This window comes from Ctenocephalides felis, unplaced genomic scaffold (assembly GCF_003426905.1).
Source record: "Ctenocephalides felis isolate EL2017-DRISC unplaced genomic scaffold, ASM342690v1 CF-g0.4_SCAFFOLD_00845, whole genome shotgun sequence".
Lineage (NCBI taxonomy): Eukaryota > Metazoa > Arthropoda > Insecta > Siphonaptera > Pulicidae > Ctenocephalides > Ctenocephalides felis.
The window spans coordinates 88,392,544-88,418,163 of record NW_020536999.1 but is presented as its reverse complement, the minus strand read 5'-3'; the positions used below and the strand labels follow the sequence as shown (position 1 = coordinate 88,418,163).

The window sequence follows — 25,620 nt, the reverse complement described above, 5'->3', positions numbered from 1 at the left end:
TTTAACCCTTTGCACTCGTATGCCGCGACAAAATTCATATAAATCTCGCAATTCGCGAGTGGAAAGGGTTAACACATTATATCTTACCGTCAATTAATTATTTTTTTAATTTTCAATTACATACTATTTAAGAGTATACCGAGTTGTTGTAGGGATATACACCTAAGTCTGTTTTTACACGGAGATTGGTTCCAGAAGAAGCCGTGTAAAAAAAAAACGTGTAAAAAAAGGCATTGATCTTATACAAAAATGGGTGATTTGTTCCTAATCTCTAAAACCTATTAAAATTGGTGAAAAACAAGAATTTTTAAGAACAAGAATTAAATTAGTGCTTTAACCAGTAAAAATTGTTTGTACGCGCTAAAGGGGAATTCACACACGGGGACAAGATCGAGATAGTCGATTCTAAGTATCGGTCTTGTATTGCGTCTTTTGTAAACAAAGCGCAAATTTGTCAGGGGCTTGCTCCGCTTCCGACGCTAAATTATAAGGTGAACGTGCCTTTTGCTACTTTCATTCCAAATTCTGGGTCGGAATTGGTAATGGATTGAAAGTTAGCACATTTGAAAGTGTTATTCAAAATTTTCTAAAACCAGTACAGTATTTTATATTTTAATAAATTCAGTGGACATCGTAAGAAAATCGCCAGAATTCCCGGGCGGGAGCCTCGGGAAATGTCGCAAGACATGATGGACGTCTTGACGAGCACCGTCCTAAAAAACAAGTACCAGGCATTATCGGACCGGAGTGAAATGGACACGGATCGAGAGATAGACGAGTACCGGACAGTCAAACGCAAGAAGCGGTTGAGGCAAAACAACGCAGACAATGTGATAGGAAACCAGACTGTTAACACTCTGAAGCCATCTACATCGAAAACGGGGAATTTAGCACCCAAGAACACCACCGTAACAGATCCAAAGATTCCACCTATCATCGTCAAAGGCCAGCTGGATTTAAAAGTGATCAAATATATCAAAGATACGACGAAAATAATATTCAGGACCCAATATTTAAAGCCACAATTGCACAAAATATATGCCGATACGATTGCAGAACATGAAAAACTGAAAACCATACTAAGGGATTGTGATTTCCAATTTTACACCTATACTATGCAGCATGACATCCCTAAGAAAATCACTATAACTGGCCTAAATCCAGATATTACTGAAACGGTGGTTCTTGATGAGCTGAAAGCCAAGGGCATTAAGGTGAAGCAGGTGGTCCAAATTAAGAAGAAGGAATCGGACGGCAGTCAACGCAAACTCCCTATATATATTGTCCTTCTAGATAAGGAACAAGAGATGGCCAAACTGAAGGAAATAAACAATATAGAAGGACATATATTTAAATGGGAAAGCTACAGGCCACTAAACAAGACCATCCAGTGCCACAAGTGCCTAAACTTCGGCCATACCTCGTACACGTGCGACATGCGGTATAGATGCATAAAATGCACGAATGTGCACCCACCGGGAGTGTGCACGAAGCCACCAACCGAGGATCCGAAATGCGTGAACTGCCAAGAAAACCACCCGGCTAACTATTCTAAATGCCCAGCTCTAATCAACTATAGAGCAAAAAGAGACAAAGATGCGCTTAAGAGAAATCCAGCATACAAGCCAGCGCCAACACCTGCGCCGCTGACGAGGAGCTTCTCGTCAGCCTTACAACCCACCAGCGATGGCCGTAACAACAGATCTGCGTTTCCTGAACTCCCGGTACCATCATCACCACGAACACAGCCGGCCTCCCAGTATCCATCGCCGAAGATCCAGCCAACACCAGAACCGATCCGGCCAGCATCCTCACGAATCCGGCCTACCACCAGCCAGTCCGATCCAGACCTGAGTACACCGGAGGGACTATTTACTGTTATGGGCGAGATCAGGAAGTTATTCGCGGATCCCGAGGTAAGACAAATTTTCAGTGAGCTTTATAAACTGACAAAGACATTGAACACAAATATGACTTACAATGACAAATACACAACCATACTTAACTTTTTAACGGCATGCCCATAAATCACGCACGCGACATACACATAATGTACTTCAACTCCAACGGACTCAAAAACAACGTAGACGAACTGAAACAGACCATAACAAAATATGACTTGGACATTGTACTAATTAACGAGACACACCTTAAACCCACGGACAGACTTTACATCAACAACTACAAAGTATACAGGAACGACAGACTGACAAACTCACGCGGATGGGGAGGCACTGCGATATTGATCAAGTCTTATATAAGACACGAGCAAGTGCCAAACCTGACAGCGGGCGGTTCTGAAATAACAACTATTAATGTATACAAAAGAGGTCAAAAAGTGACTATAATATCGATTTACATCCCGGCAAGCGGACTGCAACTGACGGACCTACAAAACCTACTTGACTCAAATACACACGTCTTAATGGCAGGAGACTTCAACGCGCAACATACATCCTGGAACTGCAACTACAACAACGCGAACGGAATCCGACTCTACGAATATCTGACGGAACACAACACCACGGACGCACAACTGCACTATCCTGACACGCCGACCAGATACGCCACCGTACAGACGCACCATCACAGCACGATCGACCTAGCCTTGACAAAAAATCTTCACATAACATCCGAACCCATAACTAGAACACTTTTCAACTCTGACCATAACCCTGTTTTTATGACTATCTCTGACAGACTCGACGTCGACAATACTCCAGAACGCAACATTTTGGATTATTCCAGAGCCAACTGGCCACTTTTTAGAGAAATTATTACAGACAATATACGACACACGATACCCATAGAGACCAATACAGACATAGAGGAGGCTGTGACACATCTGACACGGACGATCACGGACACCATCCAACACACAATACCGCTGCGACACGCAAATACATCCACATTTGACACGCTTCCTCAACAAATATTAGTAAAAATTAAATTAAAGAACAATATAAAGAAACTGTGGCAACGTACTGGTGACAGACTACTAAAGGAACACGTAAACAGACTGACAAAAATTATTCATAATGAGATACGTGAGCACCGGAATGACACTTGGACTAAAAAACTAGAAACCATCAACACTGACCCGCACAAAGTTTGGCAAACAGCCAAAAGACTGACGAGGAAAACAACACCTATCCCGCCACTCAAACTACCTGACAACAACTACGCCACGACACCAGCAGACAAAGCAGAAATTTTAGCAACACACTTTGAAAACATACACAGACAAAACGCCGACATGTCCAACGCAGACTTAAGACGAGACGTACGCAATTCTATTCAAAATTTTACTGAACAATTTAACGACAAAGACCTACGAATAGACCCTGCCACAGTTTCAGAAATAAAGTTGACAATCAGAAAACTACCGAACAGGAAAGCACCCGGACCGGACGGACTACAAAATATAATACTGAAACAACTACCAACGAACGCATACATACTAATCACACGACTGGTTAACCGTATAATGGCCAAAGGCCACTTTCCTGCTTCATGGAAAACATCGACCATATTTCCTATCCTGAAGCCGAGGAAACAGCCAGACTCTCCGCAAAATTACAGACCAATCAGCCTCCTCAATACAATGAGCAAAGTAACTGAAAAGGTACTACTCAAACGCATCAACAGACACATCAGACGAAACAAGATTATACCAGACACACAGTACGGCTTTAAGGAACAGCACTCTACGTTACATCCACTGACACAACTAATAGAAAACACTGTACTCAACTTCAATAGACGAAACCATACCGGATTGGTGTTGCTCGATTTCGAGAAGGCTTTTGACACCATCTGGATGGACGGACTGATACACAAATTCATAACCCTTAACTTTCCACCATACATCACAAAACTACTCCATTCTTACCTCGCTGACCGTAATTTCACAGTTCAAGTAGACAACACACCCTCGACGATTAAACAAGTGACGGCGGGAGTACCGCAGGGCTCGATCCTGGGACCGTCCTTGTTTAACGTCTACATCCACGACATGCCCACTGACGCCGACACAACACTGTTGACATTTGCTGACGACACTGCCATTTACAGATCATCACGTTCACCTACGCTACTGACTACAAAAATACAGAGACATATAGACGCCCTGACTGATTACACGAAAAAATGGCAAATTAAAATCAATCCTTCTAAAACAGAAGCAATTTTCTTTACAAAAAGCCGTTGGTCCATTACACTTACTGACTTGACGAAACTAAAGGTAATGGGCCATGAAGCTGAGTGGTCCAAGGAAGTCAAATACCTTGGCGTAACCTTGGACTATAGACTCAGCTTCACAAAACATACGAATACAAAAATTGGACAGGCTTACGGGATGATGAATCTACTGAGACCTCTTTTGAACCACAACAGCCCGCTAAGCGTGAAGAACAAGCGGACACTTTACTTGACACTGATAAGACCATTACTGACATACGCCGCTCCGGCATGGAACGCGACAACCAAGACCAACAGACGGAGACTACAAATAGCACAGAACAAAGCACTGCGACTGGTACTAGACAAATCAAGGAACCCACTGACGAGACACTACTACCCAACGAAATATTTACACGAACAGACGGACATACCGACCATACTCGAACACATAAAAAAGCTCACCGAGAATTTTTACCGAAAGTGTAGGGATCACGATAATAGTACCATCCGCGCGTTAGGCCAGTACACATCAGAAATGATCTGGTACGGGAACTATGCCATGCCTAACTACCTGATCGAGCCCGCAGTGAATACATAAGCCATAAAACAATGAATAAAGGATTTTTTTTAGGTGACAAAAATCGTCTCCTTTTTTTGTCCTTGCGAAATAATGAATAAAATATTGTACAAATACAAATATATAGACAATATTGTAAAACCACAAACTTTTGGGTAAAATACCCCCAGGGTAGACAAACCCACATATAATTCACTGTATTTTACACTGTATATATTGAATAAATTTTTATTTCTGTCTGTTCTGTCTGTCAGGGGAATTCACTTAAATCTTTAAGCTAGTGTTTGCAAACTATCGATAATATCATATTTTCTTTCATAAATTCTTTTTTGTGATATGAACATACTTCGCAAAAATTAAATTTGACAAAAAAAAAATTAAGTACATAAAATTTCAAATCGTGCTAAATGGAATAAAATCGTGTAAAAAAATTAAAAATATTCAATTTTCAAACCGTGTTATATCAAAACCGTGTACAAAAAGACAGTGTAAAAACAGACTTAGGTGTATAGTAATATAAACAAATTTTGAACAAATTTGTCTTATACATCATTCATATTAATCGAATGGTTTAAAAGTTACAAGAACTGCAGTAAATAAATGTATCTAATGTGCGCTTCTGAATTATATATTTGTCTAAGTTCAAATACAACTTTAAAGTACACTAAGTTGCTCTAGAGCATTTTGGTATTAGAAAACCTTGCTGATAATTTAATTTTAAACAAATCAGTCTTGAACATCATTCATATTAATCGAATGGTTTTGAAGTTATAAGAATTGAAGTATATAAATGTACTAAGGTGCACCCCTGATTTAATATAATCATTTAAGTTTAAAAACAATTTTAAGTTGTTGTACACTTAACGTTAAAGATACATTAATGCTACATTTTAAAACAGTGATGAGAATCCAACTATAACAAATATTACGTTACAGTTACGTAGAAATTGATAAATTACGTTACAGTTACGTAATAATTGAGAAATTAACGTTAAAAATAACTTACTGCTTACAAATGTTACGTTACAGTTACGTAATAATTGAGAAAGTAACGTTAAAAATACCTTACTGCTACATTTTTAAAACAGTGATGAAAATTTAACTGTAACAAATGTTACGTAACAGTTACGTAATAATTGAGAAATTAACGTTAAAGATACCTTACTGCTACATTTTTAAAACATTGATAACAATTTAACTGTAACAAATGTTACGTAACAGCTACGTAATATTTGACTAATTAGCGGCAAAGATACTTGCCGATACACTGCTACATTTTTAAAACTGTGACGAAAATTTACATCATTCATATTAATCGAATGGTTTTAAAGTTACAAGAGATGAAGTAAATAAATGTACAAATGTGTGCTCTTGAATTAATATGCATATCAATTTTCAAATACGCCTTTCAGGTATTAAGAATTGCTCTAGAACATTTTGTCGTGAGAAAACATTGTTGATAATTTAATTTTAAATAAATCTGTATTATACATCATTCATATTAATCGAATGGTTCAAAAGTTACAAGAGATTTAATAAATAAATGCATAAATTACACTAAAATGTATAATAAATATAGAATTTTCAAATACGCCTTTCAGGTATTAAGAATTGCTCTAGAACATTTTGTCGTGAGAAAACATTGTTGATAATTTAATTTTAAATAAATCTGTATTATACATCATTCATATTAATCGAATGGTTCAAAAGTTACAAGAGATTTAATAAATAAATGCATAAATTACACTAAAATGTATAATAAATATAGAATTTTCAAATACGCCTTTCAGGTATTAAGAATTGCTCTAGAACATTTTGTCGTGAGAAAACATTGTTGATAATTTAATTTTAAATAAATCTGTATTATACATCATTCATATTAATCGAATGGTTCAAAAGTTACAAGAGATTTAATAAATAAATGCATAAATTACACTAAAATGTATAATAAATATATATAAATATTATTTTTAATTACAACCAATTAAATAACTATTTTTCTTCCAGCTTCTATTTTCCCTTCGGCCTCATGGGGCAACTGGGGAACCCCCGGAGGCGCCGGAAGCCTCTACGCGCCCCCCAGTATGACGCACCACGTTGCGTCGCACGTTGCCTCACACCATCACCATCACTTGGGTTCGTATCCTCACTACGCAGCGTGACGACCGAAAGATGGCAGCTCCGACTTCATATCAGTCGGAGGGGGCTTTTCCCACAATGGAAACCTCGAAATTAGGAGCCCCCATGGCGGGGAGGAGAGAAAATGTGGTAATGAATAGGAAAAGGGATGGTAGGTACATGTTGCTTGAGGGGGTTGAGGAACGATTTGTTTTGGGTTAGTCGGTACAATTGGAGTTGGTAGCATGAGTCAAGTAAAATAAATGTATATCGTAGCCTTGAATTTGTAAAGTTTTACAAAAAATTTGTTTCACATCATCACCATCACATGTGTTCGTATCTTCACTACGCGAAAGCTGGCAGTTCCGACTTTATATCGGTCGGGGGGGGGGGGGGTTTCACAATGGGAACCTGAAATTTAGGAGCCCCCATGACGGAGAGGAGAGAAAATGTGGTACTAAATAAGAAAAATAATGATAGATGAAGTTGCTTGAGTTGTTTTGAGGGAATGATTCGTTTTGGGTTAGTTGGGACAATTGGTGTTGGTGGTATGAGCCAAGAATAGAAATTTTCTTTTTTTTTTTTTGCAAAATTTTTACAAATTCTAAGGTTTTTGAAGACCCTCTGACGAGTACATTTGTTTTGGTATAGTCTCAGATATTTAAATAATAGTTCGTGGAATTACCCTGCGTAGTTGAAGTGAAACTTCTTTATAACACATTTATTCTAACCATGTTAAAAGACGCATTAGAAGTTCCGCCAAAAAAGAAAATGATATGAATGAATGAAAAATATATTGTTTGAATAATATCGTCCCAAAATGTGTAAATAAATTAAAAAAATTGATATACATTTATTATTATACTCAGTGTATATATATATTTAACCAAATGTTACACCATATCACTAAACGTATGAGAATTTTTGTAAATGTATACATTCTCAAAAAAAAAAAATTAATTTCTGTTTATAGTGCAATATTGTATTTGGGAAAAAAAGTGACGTGTAACAACAATTAATTTTAAACAATCATTTTGATAATTAGTATCGTATGTGCCATATTGGTAAAATATAATTCGGGTTGAGTCTTTTATCACGTTAGTCGATGAGGATAAATGTGTAAATTGCATAATATTAATGTGTTAGTAATTAAATCTAGTCAGAAAATTTTAAAGTCACAAAAATATGTTTATAATTAATAGTAAACTCTTCTACAACGTGGTTTGAAACTTTGCTAGAATGTAAAAAGTTTTAGTCAAGTAACAGGTACGTACATACAACGTAACAAGCGTGTGATATAATATTATCATTTATTACGTTACTGTTTGTAACGAAACAAACGTTACGTTTCAGTTACGTAAAGATCGACAAATTGACGTTAAAGATACCTTACTGCTACATTTTTGAAACAGTGATGTTAATTTTACTGTAACAAATGTAACGTTACAGTTACGTAACAATTGAGAAGTTAACGTTAAAGATACCTTTCTGCTACATTTTTAAAACAATTACATAATAATTTATAAATTAACGTTAAAGACATCTTATTGCTACGTTTTTAAAACAGTGATTAACATTTGACTGTAACAAATGTTACGTTACAGTTACGCAATAATTGAAAAATTAATGTGAAAGATACAGTTACCTTTCTGCTACATTTTTAAAATAGTGATGAAAATTTAACTGTAACCATTGTTACGTTACAGTTACGTGATAATTGAGAAATTAACGCTAAAGATAACTCAGTGCTACATTTTTGAAGCAGTGATAAAAATTTAGCTGTAACAAATGTTATGTTAGAGTTACGTAATAATTCAGAAATTAACGTTAAATATACTTTACTCCTACATTTTTAAAACAGTGATGACAATTTAACAAATGTTACGTTATTTTGACGTAATAATTGAGGAATTAACGTTAAAGATACCTTTTTGCTACATGGCCTAAGAGTCTTTTTTATATATTAAGAGTCTTTTTTAGTCTTCTGTTTTATCATCCATGTTGTGGAAGAGTTATGAAGCCTCGGCTAATCGAAACTGTGATAGCAAAACTATTCCAAGTAAAAAAGGCTTTTTGTGTAAATATAAATAAATATATTGTAATATATATAATTATTAATATATTGTAATTATATATAAATTATATATATAATATTATAAAAGTAACTTATTATGTTTTAATATGAAAAATGTTTTAAAGACAAACTAAAGTCTTCTCACAAAGATTTTTGTGTACGAAACCATTTGTTTCTTGAAGACATTTTATATTTAATTTAAATACTAAAATTTTCTAAATTATTATTTATTTATTTTATTGTACAGTAAATTTATATTAAATGTAATATATATGATAGGAATATCCAGCATTAATGTAACAAAATAAAAACAAATATCAATGTGATTATCAAGTTTGTAAATAATGTTTAATTAGGAACGATATATTCTGATCCATTTAAAATTAAATTTTTAAAAGTTAGGATGGGTTCTAAAATGTCATTTTTTTTTGTAAGTAACACGAACGTAACATGTTAAGCACTTGTTACGTTCATGTTACTTACGCATCAGTAATACAAAGTTACTGTTGTTACGTAGCTGTTACGTTAATAACTATCACCTTTGTTTTTAATTACAGTAATTGTGAAAATACACATCATAGTATTTTATAAATTTCAAATTGTCTTGTAAATACTACTACTTGTTTTTGATATTATTTTTCTTAATTATTTACAAACTTGGAAATCATCTGTAAACTATAGTGAAATAATATTATAAATATTAATCTTGTAATTGTTGTAAAATGCTTTTATGTAAACGACACAATGATGAAAATGACGTTAATAGCAAAAATACAAAAAGTGACAAAAAAATATACCAAATAAAAATACCAAATCGATGTTATATTAAAAAGTTTTAAAAACGAAAAATAAATATATATTATAAACTATATTTTGTGTCTTTTATTATAGAAATATATACATACAGATTATGTAAAATACATATAAAATCATATAAACATTTATATCTAATTGAAATTGTATTAAAAGCAAAGTATATAATAATGTTTATTTATATAATTTTATATATTATTATAATATTATTTTAAATTTTAAAGTATATATTCTATTAGCGCCACAAGCGACTAATTTTGAAATTAATATATGGATGAAAGCTTTGCTAAATTGGTTTAGATAGTTGATAAATTCCACTTACACTTGGTTTCTTTATCATTAGCTGACGGCGCAATTGAATTAAATATTTAAATAAAATGACATAAAATATTATAGGGCTACGAAGTGAGATTTAATTATAATAATTCCAGTGGCGGATTAGACTTTCCGTCGCCCTAGGTCCTATCTGATTAGGTGCCCTTTTTAATAGACAAGATTTTTTGCCGTAAATCGACGTTTTCTCAAAAACGGCTGGACCGATTTGGAAAATTTAAAAGCCATTCGATGTATCTCGATGAGAACTATAGCGTTAATCAATTTTGCGTGACAATCAGCCAAGCCGTTTCTTTGTAAATCGCATAAAAGTGAAAAATTCTCGTCCACGGTTTAGTCCGCAATTCTGAATCGATTTTAAAAATTCGATAACCGTTCGAACGATATAGGTTGGGAATCGTGCTGATTTTTCTTGTAATAAAGTGTTAAAAAAATTTTTTGATGATTTTTATTATTATTTTTTTGACGGTAGATACCATAGTCATATAGATCATACTAAAATATTACGGCCCTACGATAACTCGTTTAGCTTCAAAAATTCGTCGAAATTTGCAAAAATTAGTATCGGTTTTTGAGCATTTGTCAAAATTAAGCCTTGGATCGACGTTTTCTCAAAAACCTTTTTCAGAAATTTAAAAGCCAATTGATGTATCTCGATGAGGATTATCGTTTCTCAGTTTTGTGCGACGATCAGCCGAGCCGTTTTCTTTGTAATTTGAAAAAAAGTGTTAAACTTTCAGTCCACATTTAAGCTCATACTACCGAATCGATTTCAAAAAATCAAAAAAAAAGTTTGAAAGATATTAGTTGGTAATGATAGTGATCAGTTTTAGGTGAAAATCTACCGAGCCGTTTTCTTGTAATTAACTGTTGAAAAAAAAATTTAGGCCGATTTTGATGGAATTTTTTTTAGCGATATATATCATGGTCTTATAGAACTTACTGAAATATTGCGTCCTTACGACAAGTAGTTTAATTTTAAAAATTCATCAAAATTTGAGAAAATGAGTAGTTTTTTTGACGTTAGCTAAAATTAAAATTGGACGATTTTACTTGGTATAACGTTAGAGTATTTGGTTTTAATGAACATATCAAGCCATTAAAGTCCTATGGAAACTGTTTCAATTATAACAATTGTTGATTTCTGAAAATTTACTTTTAGAAAATACTCCGCGTCAAAGTGTTCGTTCGTTTTCAATTATGTGTAATAAATCCACTCGGAATATTTTTAATCAATCATAAATTAATTTAGTTTTGATTGATTAGGTCAATTAATTACACATATCGGGAAGTTCATGTAACTTGCCTCAAGGCTAAATACCAATACCAACTAGTTTTAATATCAATATTAATTAAGCATAAGCAAACCAAGTTACCCTAGGCAATAATATTTGAATATTTGAAACTCTATCGAGGGTGTCATGATCTAGAAAATACATAAAAATTTTGTTTCAAACTAGTAAAATTTAGAAGGATTTTATGAAAATGTTTATTATTAACAAAGAATTAGAAGAAGCAGTCTTGAAAGATGACTTAAAAAATGTTAAAGCACTTTTGTCTGCAGGTGCTGATGCTAATATTAAAATAGGATGGGAAGAACAAACGTTACTTCATGCTACTAGTAGTGTAGAAATCACCAAAGAGCTTTTGTTGGGTGGTGCTGAAGTTAATGCAGAAGATAAGTATGGAAAAACTCCATTACATACTGCTATAACATCAGGGAAGAAATTAGAATTAGTCAGAGAGCTTCTGAAACACGGAGCTGATGTAAATGCAACATTCTCTGGAGGCCATACCGCACTGAGCTATGCTGTAGAAAAAAGCTTCTTTCCCAAAGCAAAAAGAGATCTGGGAGTAGTAAAAGAACTATTAGAATATGGAGCTGATATAGACCTGGTAGATGGTTCATCATTATTAGATTATGCTGAAAGTAATCTAGCATGCGCTCATTTGTTGGTTAAATTTACTTTATTAAGAAACTCTAATAAAATTATTGACTTATCTTCTTTAAAAGAAGGGAGTAGAACTACTTTCATATTATTATCATGGCATCAACATTTCTGTAATTATGAAATACTTCAAATGAAAACAGATGAAATTGAATATAGACTTCCACTATATGAATTAGTTACAAACAACTTCAACATACATAGTAATAAATTATCTGTAAGAGTAGCAAAATTTGATTATTACATGCGCTATCCTATATATAATGATGTCATATCAGAAAAGTTGAAACCGTTTGTGGAAAGAGCAGATTTGTTAAATAAGTTAAGTACAATACAATTTTATACTATATTAAATGTGGCTGATCAAGATGCCAAGGAAAAGAAAATTATTCTGGACCAAGATTCTACATACCATGTAACTGAATTTCTATCCAATGATAGCTTGTTAAATTTTATAGAAGCGTTTGATGATTCCAATGAACATTTCAATGTTACCACAATAATCTCAGGACTTTATGAAACTAATATAAGTAATGATGCCAAACATGCAAGATTAGAATGAATACATTTTTTGTCAGGATTAATGTATGGTTCAAAAAAGATGATACATGAGATATTAATATAATGCATATATTTAATATCATATAATGATCGTTTCAGTAAAAATAAAATATAAATTTAAAGGATTAATGTCTTTATATATTTTGAAAACAACAGCTTAGGGGCCGTTCAAGTACGAGGTGTGTTCAAAAAGTACCCGGAATTACTAATAATTAAATTTCGCGGGTCTGGAGCGTCTGATTGTCAAAATTTTTTTTTATTGTGTTGGTATACATGCCCCTAAAGTATGATGAAATTTTCAGCTATATTCACTGTTTACTTTGTCTGTGGTAGTCGCTAAGGTTCGACGTGTTTTTCTGAGCTCGGCGATTTTTACAATGGAAGAATTGAAAAGTCAAAGAATTTGTATTAAATTTTGCGTAAAAAATGAAATAAAGTGTTGCAAAGTGCAAAAATTCACCAGATATGGCTCCGTGTGACTTTTTCCTATTCCCAAAGTTGAAGAGACCCATGAAAGGACGGCGGTTTTCCTCGATTGAAGAAAATCGCTGAGAGTGCTCAAGGACATATAAAAAAGTGAATATCAAGGGTGCTTCGAAAATTGGAAAAAACGCTGGCATAAGTGTATTATATCTGGGGGGGACTACTTTGAAGGGGACCACATTAATGTAGACGAATAAATAAATATTTTTTTGAAAAAACGAAAATTCCGGGTACTTTTTGAACAGACCTCGTATTACGTAAGCCATGTAAGCACTATAGGGGGGGCGGGGAGATTGTTCATTTGCTTATTTTGGGTTGACATGGGGGGCAGGGGAGTCTGAATGATGATTACGTCATAGGTAGTATTTTTATTTCTTTACATTAATTGCAAAATGTTTACGTAAGCATGGGGGTAGTGGGTAAGAGTTTTGCTTACTTTTACTGTCAAGGGGGATGGGGGGGGTAAATAATTGTAATAAATCTGCTTACGTAATACTTGAACAATCCCTCATTTAATTAAAAGAAAATTATATTTTTTAGATATTTATAAATATTTGTCTCATACAAAATTAAATATTTGATATTTTTATGTTAAATGTAGTATTTATTATTTTATATAGAACAGAAATAGCTGTTCCAAAGGGGTTACAAAAAACCAAACGTCGTGAAAGCTTTTCGTTATGAAATTGCAGGATTAGTAGATTAGTCATCTCAAAAATATTTTATTAACAAACGTTGCTATTTTAATTCCCGTAGGGTAAGGTATTGTAATGGGCCGACGTTTGAAGGTTTCTGAACATTTTGGCATACCTCAGAAAAAATGGATGTGTGTGTGTATGTATGTATGGATACAAATTTCCAGTCATGTTTTCGGGCGCACGGATCAACCGATTTGAATGGTTCAAAAGACATTCGATTCCTATTGATAGGGAGATGAGCTGATTAGTTTTTGGCAAAGGCAGGTCCAGCAGTTACAGAGATAAAGAGCAAAGAGTGCAGCAAATAGAAATCGAATTTTTGAGAGAACGGAGCATCCGATTTGAATGTTCTAAAAAACATTCAATTAGTAATGATCGGGAGAAGTGTTTATCAGATTTTTTGCCTAAATCTGACATTTGCAGGCCCAGACATTTCGAAGATACGGAGCTAAATGTGCAAAAAATGGCAGTTTTTAAGAGAACTAAGAGTCCAATTTAAATGATTCAAAGAACTTTCTGCTTGTCTTAACAAAATAATCGATTTTGGAAAAAAAAATTGGTTTCACCTTTTTTTATCAAAAAACATTTTTTTGTATATTGAAAATAATTCAGATTTTATTTTTAATTCTGACTAAAATTCTAATATACTTTACATAAATAATTTCAACTTTGCAATTCAGTTTATATAATTCTTATAAATATTAGACAATGCTACAATATTTATAATGATCTATTTGAAAACATTCAGTATTCCTCGAACATTTCATAACGGTACGGGAAGTTCCAGCAATTTGCTTCAAGGCACGTTGCCATACACCCCACTAGTTTAATTATTAAGTTATGATTAAGTTTATAGAAATAATAAATAGAATAAATACTTTATAAAATTAGTTGTAAATTAAAAAACAGTAGTGTGTCAGAACCCTAAGCTCTATGTCGGCGTCCATTTTGTGTGCTTCGCCTTTATAAGTGTCATATCTAAATGACATCTGTCATTTGTCCTCTATGTTTATGCGTCAGCTAGAATAATTTTTGGTGCGAAAGTCGTGATAATATTTTTATCGATTTATGTGTTTAAAACAAACAATTGTCAATGAACTGAATACAAAAAACTTTAAACAAACATTGTGTTTAATTATTCGATTTTTAAAATATATGTGAAAGACTAAAACAAACAAAAAATTAATTAATCATGTGTGATGCCGCTCGAGCCCTCTTGGACGAACTTATGGGAAGGAATCGAAACGCCGATCCTACAGAAAAGAGGAAAGAATTAAATTGGGAGGACCCCGAGGTAAATAGACACATGATAATTAATCTATCCATTCACCCTTTAACCCCCCTTGTTTTTATTTCCAGTACTGCAAATACTTCATAGTCCGTTTCTGCCCCCACGACCTCTTCACAAACACCCGTGCAGATTTAGGGCTCTGCCCCAAAATCCACGACGAAGAAGCCAAAAAACTCTACAAAAACGCTAAACCAAGCCACAGAAAAACCTTCTACGAAGACGAATTTCTCAGATTCTGTCAAAACATGATCGGGGACGTTGATCGCAAGATTGTCAAAGGCAGACAAAGATTGGCTCTCATGAATAAATCCGATGGTGAAAAGATTACCCCGGCACAAACTAAACGCAATCAGGATCAGATCAATATGTTGACCGATAAGATTGCCCAGTTGGTGAGAGGGAGGCTGAAGCGGCAGGCACGAGAGGTGATGTTGAACAGGCGCAGGGGCTTATGAAGCTTTGCGATACGCTGAAGGAGGAAAAAGAAGGGTTGTTGAATCAGAATGATAATAGGTAATAATTGAGTTAATTAAAGATTATAGTTATTTCATAAATTTATTTATTTTTTCCATTTTTTTAAAAAAAAGTTATATATCAATATTATTTTTCTCAAAATATTTCATTTTTATAAAATGTTATACATTAATATTATTTTTTTAAATTATTTTAATATTCTTTATATTACAAAAAGTTATATTATTTTTTCTCATTTTTCTTGTTATTATTTTTTCAAAAATGTAGATTATTTCTTTTTCTCTACAATTATTTATTATTTACAAAATTATTACAACTTTTCTAAAATTATTCATTATTTTTATTATTTTTTCATAAAGTTATACCATCTTTAATTATTATTTTCAATTATTATTATCTAAAAAGTTAAATTATAATTCTTTTCTACAATTATTTATTATTTTTCTAAAAAGTTATACCAATTTTTTTTTTAATTATCTAAAAAGTTATTTATTACTATTTTTCTAGAATTGTTTATTTTTTATACTATCCAAAAAGTTATGTTATTTTTATTTCTCTAAATTTTTTTATTACTAGCTAAAAACTTATTTTTGGAGAAAAAATACTATTTTCTCTAAAAGATATATCATTCTTATTTTTTTTTAATCATTTATTATTATTATTTTTTATAAATAGTTATATTATTATTTCACAAATTATTTTTTTTATTTATTTTCCAAAAAGTTACATCATTTTTAGTTCTCTAAATCTATATTTTTCCAAAGAGTTATTAATTACTATTGTTATTACTTTTATATATATTTTTTTTAAAAAAATATGTTACATTTTATATTATAAACAGTTATATTATTTATCAAACTCTTGATTTAAATTATTTTTTTTTTATATTTTTTTATATATTTAAAAAAAATCTTATTTTACTAAATTTATCTGAAAAGTTATTTGTTATTATTTTTCTAAAATTGTTTGTAGTTTACTTTTCCAATGAGTTATATTATTATATTATATTATTATTATTATTATATTTTTTTCAAATTTTCTATCATCTAAAAAGTTAGTTTTTTTTTAATTTTTCATTATTTTTCCTAATAGATATTATTCTTATCTCTCTAAATTTATTTATTATTACCTGAAAAGTTATTTATTATTCTTTTCCTAAAATTGTTTATTTTTATTTATTTTTTCCAAAATGTTTTATCATTTTTATTTCTCTAAAACTATATTTATCTGAAAAGTTATTTATTACTATTTTTTTCAAAATAACTCATTGAGTGTTGAGTTATATTATCTTATTTTATCAAATTCATTTATTATTATCTAAAAAGTTTTTTTTTCTAAAATCTTTCATATTTTACTATTCCAAAAAGTTATATTATTTTTTTCTCTAAATTTTTTATTACTATCTAAAAAGTTATTTTTTAATTGTTTATTATTTTCCCTAAAAAATATATCGTTCTTATTTCTTCTTAATAATATCATTCTTAATTATTTATTTTTATCTTAAAAGTTATGTACTATTATTTTTTTAAAATTGTTTATTTTTTTTTTTTTTCAAAAAGTTATTCTTGTTTCTATAAAGTTATTCATTATTATATTTATAAAATAGTTTATTATTTTTTTTAAATTAAATTTCATCATTTTAAGTAAAACTAAAAAGTTATATCATTTTTATTTATCTGGAATTATTAATTATTACTTAAAAAATTATTATTATTATATCTCCGAAATTATTTATTATTATCTAAATAGTTATTTATTATTATTTTTGCAAAAGGTTTTATCATAAAGTTTTTTTTCCTAAATTTGTTAACTGTTATTTAAAAAGTTATCTTATTATTTTTTTAAAATTATTTATTCTTATTATTTTTTTAAAATTATTTATTCTTATTATTATTTTTCTAGAAAACTATCATTTATTTCTGTAAGTAATTTTGTATGTGCTGTTACCATGGGAATATTTTTATACTCCTACAAAATAACACACACAAAGTTGCAGATTTGCATTCTATCTTGGACAGCTTGATATCAAGCAGTAGTGTTATCACTTCTTTTTTGATAATATATTTGAATAAGATCTTTCAGGGCGTTGATAAATAATTATATATAACTATAAAAGTTTCAAGTTTGATACTCACTTCAGATGATCTTGAAAATTTCCTTGAAAATTTAGATTTATAAATATTTTGAAGTTTCAGACAGTTTTTGTCAAGTAGTAGTGATATCAGTTTTCACTTGAAAAATTTGATCTAAATATGAATTCAAGTGAAGAATGTCCTTTTGGGGAATTAATAAATGAGTATATGCTGTATTTCACATGGAAAATCATTGGGTTGCTTTCTGTAATGTCATTAGTGAATATAAGTTGATCACAACTGCTCATTGAAAAATTTTCTAAATTGTATTGAAAGTAAAATGTTTTTCAAAAATGTTTAGTACTTTCAGATTTATTTTTATTTATATCTATATCTTTACTGTTATTTTACAGCCATTGGAGTATGACAGCAGAGTTAGCAGCTGCACAAGAGAAACAAATGGAAGTGTGCACTATTTGTGGGGCCTTTTTGATTGTTGGAGATGCCCAACAGAGGATCGATGACCACTTAATGGGAAAACAACACTTGGGGTAAATAGAAAAATCATGTCTCTGATCCATACAGAGATATATTATAAACATAACCCTTTATTGGCTTAATAATAAGATATATGTGCATATTTATACTTTTGGAGTGCATTTTTTGTACAAAAGTCTAAAGAAGTTTTACTTCAAAAAATATAGGATTTGATTTTAGGGTATCTGGGGTATCATTTAAAAGGTTTTGAAGGGCAGAATACGTTTTTATATTTAAAAACGTGATAACAGATATTATTTATGAATTTTAGTAAACGAATCTAAAGAAGTTTCACTTCAAAAATTTAAGAATGTGCTTTTAGGGCATGTGAAGTATCGTTTGAAAGGTCTTGAAGAGTAGAATACGATTTTATAAATAAAAACCTAATAGATATTATCATTTATACTTTTATTATATCTTATATGAATTTTAGTAAACGAATCAAAAGAAGTTTTACTTCAAAAAATTTAGAACGTGTTTTTATGGCATGTGCGGTATCATTTAAAAGGTCTTGAAGAGTAGAATACGGTTTTATATATTAAAAACGTGATAATAGATATTATTTATTGCATTTTTTATGAATTTTAGTAAACAAATCTAAAGAAGTTTTACTTCAAAAAGTTAAGAATGTGATTTTATGGCATGTGGGGTATCATTTAAAAGGTCTTGAAGAGTAGAATACGATTTTATATATAAACATGTGATAATATTTATTATTTATAGCATTTTTTATGAATTCCATTAAACGAATCTATAGAAGTTTCACTTCAAAAAAATTTGAATGTGCTTTTATGGCATGTAGGGTATCATCTTAAAGTTTTTGAAGAGTAGAACAAGATTTTATATATAAAAACGTGATAATAGATATTATTTTATTGCATATTTTATGAATTTTAGTAAACGAATCTAAAGAAGTTTTACTTCAAAAAATTTAGAATGTGCTTTTATGGCATGTGAGGTATCATTTAAAAGATCTTGAAGAGTAGAATACCATTTTATATATAAATACGTGATAATAGATACTATTTATTGCATTTTTTATGAATTTTAGTAAATGAATCTAAAGAAGTTTTACTTCAGAATATTTCGAATGCGCTTTTATGGCATGTGGGGTATCATTTAAAAGGTCTTGAAGAGCAGAATACGATTTTATATATAAAAACGTCATAATAGATATTATTTATTGCATCTTTTATGAATTTTAGTAAATGAATCTAAAGAAGTTTTACTTCAAACAGTTAAGAATGTGCTTTTATGGCATGTGGGGTATCATTTAAAAGGTCTGAATAGTAGAATACGATTTGATATATAAAAACGTGATAATAGATATTATTTATTTAATTTTTTATGAATTTTAGTAAACAAATCTAAAGAAGTTTTACTTCAGAATATTTAGAACGCGCTTTTATGGCCTGTGGGCTATCATTTAAAAGGTCTTGAAGAGTAGAATACGATTTTATATATAAAAACGTGATAATAAATATTATTATTGCTTTTTTATGAACTTTAGTAAACGAATCTAAAAAAGTTTTACTTCAAAAAGTTAAGAATGTGCTTTGATGGCATGTGGGGTATCATTTAAAAGGTCTTGAAGAGAGGTATACGATTTTGTATATAAAAACGTTATAATAGATATTAATTATTGCATAATTAAATATTGCATCTTTTATGAATTTTAGTAAACAAATCTAAAGAAGTTTTACTTCAAAAATTTTAGAATGTGCTTTTATGACATGTGAGGTTTTATTTAAAAGGTCTTGAAGAGTAGAATACGATTTTATAAACAAAAATGTAATAGATCTCATCATTTATACGTTTTTTGCATATTTTATGAATTTTAGCAAACAAATCTAAGGAAGTTTTACTTCAAAAAATTTAGAATGTGCTTTTATGCCATGTAGGGTATCATTTAAAAGGTCTTGAAGAGTAGAATACGATTTTATATATAAAAACGTGATAATAAATATTACCATTATACATTTGAGTTTTAGTTAACAAATCTGAAGAAGTTTTACTTAAAAAAAATGTAGAATGTGTTTTCATGGCATGTGGGGTATCATTTGAAAGTTCTTGAAGAAGCAAATGTGAAATATGTGATAAATTTTCATTTGCTGTAAAAATGTCACCCATTTTTTTAATTTTTAAGTTTGAGTCTAAAAAAGCTTCACTTCAATGTATGTACAAAGTGTGAATTTAATTATTATTATTACTATTATTATTATTATTATTATTATTTAGGTATGCTCGCCTTCGTGAAGCTGTTGAAGAATTGACTGAGGAGCGTAAAAAGGAGAGAGAGTCTTTAAGAGAGAAAGAAAGAGAGAGAAGGAAACGAGATGAAGAAAAGGACACAAGAAGGCGAAAGGAAAAGGAGAGGTCTAGAGAGAAGGAGAGAGATGATAGAAAAAGAGACAGGTAATAAAATATAATTATTTATAAATATATTATAATAATGTTATTAATAAATAAAAAAAAGTTAATCGTTTTTATTAAAGCCTTTTTTGTGATTAATTTGATTGTGTTTATTATTTAGGTCCGATAGAGATGACAAGAAAAGGAATAATCGTGAGAAGCGTGATGACTATGAGAGAGAGAGGGACAGGAGTCGGAGAGATTACAAGTCTGAACGAAGTAAGTCACTAGTCTTACCTAAATCTTTGTATAAAAAATCCAATTTGTCAAAAATTTGCGCTTTTATTACATTTATACTAAGCGAGCCTAATGAAGTTTTACTTCAAAAAATTTTGATTGTGTTTTTATAGCTTGTGGGGTATCATTTGAAAGGTCTTGAAGAGTATAATACGATTTTATAAGTAAAAACGTGATAAATACTACTATGTTACAATATCAAAACAATACATTAAATTTTATTTCAAAGCATATTAAAATGTTTAAGCTTTGAGTAATATTAGACATCAATTTTAAGTTTTACTGTAAATATTGTCTCAAATATGACACGATTTGTAAAAAATATACACTTTCATTCCATTTTTAGTATGCAAGTATAAAGAAGTTTTACTTCAAAAAATTTAAATAGTGTTTTTATAGCTTGTGGGGTATCATTTAAAAGGTCTTGTAGAGTACAATACGATTTTATAAGTAAAAACGTGATAAATACGAATATGTTACAATATTAAAATATTAAATTTTATTTCACAGCATATTGAATTTTTTAAGCTTTTAGTAACACTAGACATCAGTTTTCAGTCTTACTTTAAATTTAGTATCAAATACTAACATTCATACCATAATTTGTAAAAAAAATATACACTTTTATTCTATTTTTAGTATACTAGTCTAAAGAAGTTTTACTTCAAAAAATTTTGATTATGTTTTTGTGGCTTGTGAGGTATCATTTGAAAGGTCTTGAAGAGTATAATACGATTTTATACATAAAAATGTGATAATTACGACCATGTTTCAATATTAAATCAATAATAAATTTTATTTCAAAGAATATTAAAATGTTTAAGCTTTTAGTCATATTAGACATCAGTTTTGAGTTATATTGTAAATATTGTCTCAAATAGGACATGATTTGTAGAAAATATACACTTTTATTCCATTTTTAGAATACTAGTATAAAGAAGTTTCACTTCAAATATTTAAATAATGTTTTTACAGCTTGTGGGGTATCATTTGAAAGGTCTTGAAGAGTATAATACGATATTATATATAAAAACATGATAAATACGACCATGTTATAATATTAAAACAATATTAAATTTTATTTGAAAGCATATTAAAATGTTTTAACTTTCAGTCATATTAGACATCAGTTATTGGTTTTACTTTAAATATTATCTCAAATACTGAAATTAATGACATGATTTGTAAAAATATACACTTTTACTCCATTTTTAAAATACTAGTCTGAAGAAGTTTTACTTCAAAAAGTTTTGAGTGCGTTTTTATAGTTTGTGGGGTATCATTTGAAAGGTCTTGAAGAGTAGAACACGATTTTATAAGTTAAAACGTGATAAATACGTCCATGTTATATTATTAAAACACAACATTAAATATTATTTCAAAGCATTTTAAAATGTTTTTAATGAGATTTGAGTCATATTAGGCATCAGTTTTGAGTTTTTATAGAATATTGTCTGAAATACGACACGATTTGTTAAAAATATACACTTTTATTCCATATTTAGTATACTAGTCTAAAGAAGTTTTACTTCAAAAATTTATAGCTTGTGGGGTATCATTTGAAAGGTCTTGGAGAGTATAATACGATTTTATATATAAAAACGTGATAAATACGGCCATGCTACAAAATTAAAACAATATTAAATTTTATTTTAAAGCTTATTAAAATTTTTAAGGTTTGAGTCATACATATACATCAGTTTTGAGTTTTACTGTAAATATTGTCTCGAATACGACAGGATTTACAAAAAATATACACTTTTATTATATTTTTATTATACCAGTCTAAAGAAGTTTTACTTTAAAAAAATTTAAATAGTGTTTTTATAGCTTGTGGGGTATCATTTGAAAGGCCTTTAGGAGTGTAATACGATTTTATATATATAAAATTGTAATAAATACGATCAGGTTTCAATATTAAAATACTAAATTTTATTTCAAAGCTTATTAAAATGTTTGAGCGTTGAGTCATACTTAGACATCAGTTTTGAGTTTTACTTTAAATATTGTCTCAAATACGACACGATTTGTAAAAAACACTTTTATTTCATTTTTAGTATACTAGTCTAAAGAAGTTTTACTTAAAAAAATTTAAATAGTCTTTTAAATAGTTATGTGGTGCTATTTGAAAGTCTTCAAGAGTAGTATGTGAATTTGGTGATAATTTTAATTCATGGTAAGAAGTGTCAAGGGATTTTAAACTCTTTAGTTATGTCTAAAGAAGTTTTACTTCAAAAAATTAAATATTTGTGCTTTGTGGCATGTGGGGTATCGTTTAAAAGGTCTTTTGGAATATAATATGAATACTGATTTAAAAATTTAAATATTTCAACTTTATTTTTTTACATTTTTGAACATTTATTGCATTTTTTATGAATATTAGTAAACAAGTCTAAAGCAGTTCAACTTCAAAAAATTTAGAATGTGTTTCTATGGTATGTGGGGTATCGTTTCAAAGATCTTGAAGAGCAGAATACGATTTTATAAATAAAAACGTGATAAACGAATCTAAAGAAGTTTTACTTCAAAAAGTTAAGAACGCGTTTTTGTGGCATGTGGGGTATCGTTTGAAAGGTCTTGAAAAGTAGAATACGGTTTTATAAATAAAAACGTAATTGATGTTATCATTAATATGTGTTTTGCATCTTTTATGAATTTTAGTAAACGAATCTAAAGAAGTTTTACTTCTAAAAAATTCGAATGTCTTTTGATGGCATATGGGGTATTGTTTCAAAGGTCTAGAAGAGTAGAATACGATTTTATAAATAAAAACATGATGCTAGTTCTATTTACACTTTTATTGCATTTTTTATAAAGCTGTGGTAAACGAATCTAAAGAAGTTCTACTTCAAAAATGGGGTATCGTTTCGAGGGTCTTGAAGAGTAGAATACGATTTTATAAATAAAAACAAGATACAAATTATTGTTTACACTTATATTACATTTATTATAAAATTGTAGTAAACGAATCTAAAGAAGTTTTACTTCAAATTATACAAAGTATGTGTTTATGAGATGAGAACCCCTCTCATCCCATAGCCATACATTTACACTTTTATTGCATTTTTTATGAAATTGTAGTAAACGAATCTAAAGAAGTTTTACTTCAAAAAATTTAGAATATGTTTTTATGGCATGCGGGGTATCATTTAAAAGGTCTTGAAAATTAGAATACGATTTTATAAATAAAAACAGATACAAACTATTATTTACACTTTTATTGCATTTTGAATAAAATTGGAGTACACAAATATAAAGAAGTTTCACTGCAAAAAAATTAGTATTTCTTTTTATTGCATGTGGGGTATTGTTTGAAAGGTCTTGATAATTAGAATACGGTTTTATGACTAAAAACATGGTGCAAATTATTATTTACACTTATGGAGCAAGTTTTTATAAATTTGTAATAAATGAATCTAAAAAAGTTTTACTTCAAAAAATTTAGAATGTGTTTTTATGGCATGTGGGGTATCGTTTCAAAGGTCTCGAAGAGCAGAAAACGATTTTATAAATAAAAACATGATACAAAACTATTATTTAAAAGACTATTAATTTAAAGTATTATTTAAAGAAGTTTTACTTCTAAAAGTTAAAAATGTGCTTTTATGGCATGTGGGGTATCATTTTAAAGGTCTTGAAGAGTAGAATACGAATTCATAAATAAAAACGTAATAAATGTAATCATTTATACGTTTATTGCATCTTTTATAAATTTTAGTAAACGAATTTAAAGAAGTGTTACTTCAAAAAGTTTAGAATGTGTTTTTATGGCATGTGGGGTATCATTTCAAAGGTCTTGAGGAGTAGAATACATCTAGTTTAATTTATCAATAATTTAATATTCTATTATTAATTTATCTCTTTTTCCTCAGGTTCATCCCATCGAGAGCGCCATAGAAGTCGCAGCAAAACACGTCACCACTAAGAATCTCCTTCGTCTCCGTTGTTGTCCTCCTGTAGATACTCCAGCACCACTTCTTTTTCTTCTTTGCCGATTTGCCTGGAACCTTCAAATTAACTTTAGTAAGAGACCCACCTACCAGGTAAGTGTCCGAAAACTGGTTTTACATCAGTTTTCTTTTTTTTTTGTACTTTATTCATTACAGATTAAATCATATTCAGGTTAGTCTTTCCAAAACGTTTATATAAGGGTTTCTAATTGTTATAATTTAATTTTAAGCTAAGGATTGGGGGAGTAAGACTTTTGGTGCCAGCTTTCGTTTTCTTAATCCAACAGGGTAAAAGAAATTTAAAACGTTTTTCTTGTGATAGAAATATTTAAAAGTTGTTGATAATGATCCAGTACCACTTTTTGGTAGTTCAAGTTTTTAAAGTTTTAAATTTCTATTAAGGGTAACTCTCTTTGCGTCGTTTTGTTTTGCTTTTTTATTTTAGTAGATTACTGATTATTAAAAATTTTCAAAAAGATTTTAAAAATTGAGTTGTTTTGGGTTCGAGCCATTTCTTTTTCCTTTGTTTTTGAATGAACAACTACAATTGCTTTTTCCTTGCTAATGAAGAAGGTGACAGTGACCAGAATTTAAATCCAACGACATGTTATATTGACAATGTATCGTAATAACTATACATTATTTTTAAATGGCAGAAGATGGAGATTTGAGGTGTTTTATGGGAGCTACAAATATCAATTGCTATAACACAATTTTATGTTAAAAATAAAAACAATTTTAGAGAATGCAGAATATTTTTACACAATTTACAAAATTCTCAGACAATCTGTAAAATTTTCAGATAATCTACAACATTTTCAGACGATTCCTAACATTTTCAGACAATTCATTACATTTT

At 29.9% G+C, this 25,620-nt stretch overlaps 2 protein-coding genes across 2 annotated transcripts in view; both read left to right on the top strand.

Moving 5' to 3' along the window:
* The window catches only part of LOC113362873 (DNA-binding protein D-ETS-3), a 46,399-nt gene extending 38,767 nt beyond the window's left edge, over nt 1-7,632 (top strand). The window contains exon 7 of the mRNA XM_026605369.1: nt 6,767-7,632. Coding sequence (XP_026461154.1) covers nt 6,767-6,921 — 155 coding nt within the window. The 3' untranslated portion in view covers nt 6,922-7,632. The remainder of the gene's footprint in view (nt 1-6,766) is intronic.
* Nucleotides 7,633-14,856: 7,224 nt separating this feature from the next.
* Nucleotides 14,857-25,053, top strand: LOC113362872 (luc7-like protein 3). The gene is given in 10 exon segments (XM_026605368.1): nt 14,857-15,082; nt 15,148-15,471; nt 15,474-15,592; nt 18,039-18,176; nt 20,401-20,577; nt 20,705-20,793; nt 20,925-20,932; nt 24,684-24,854; nt 24,918-24,933; nt 24,992-25,053. Coding segments are annotated over 10 exon segments (1,206 nt in total). The 5' UTR covers nt 14,857-14,980.
* The last annotated feature ends 567 nt before the right edge of the window (nt 25,054-25,620 follow it).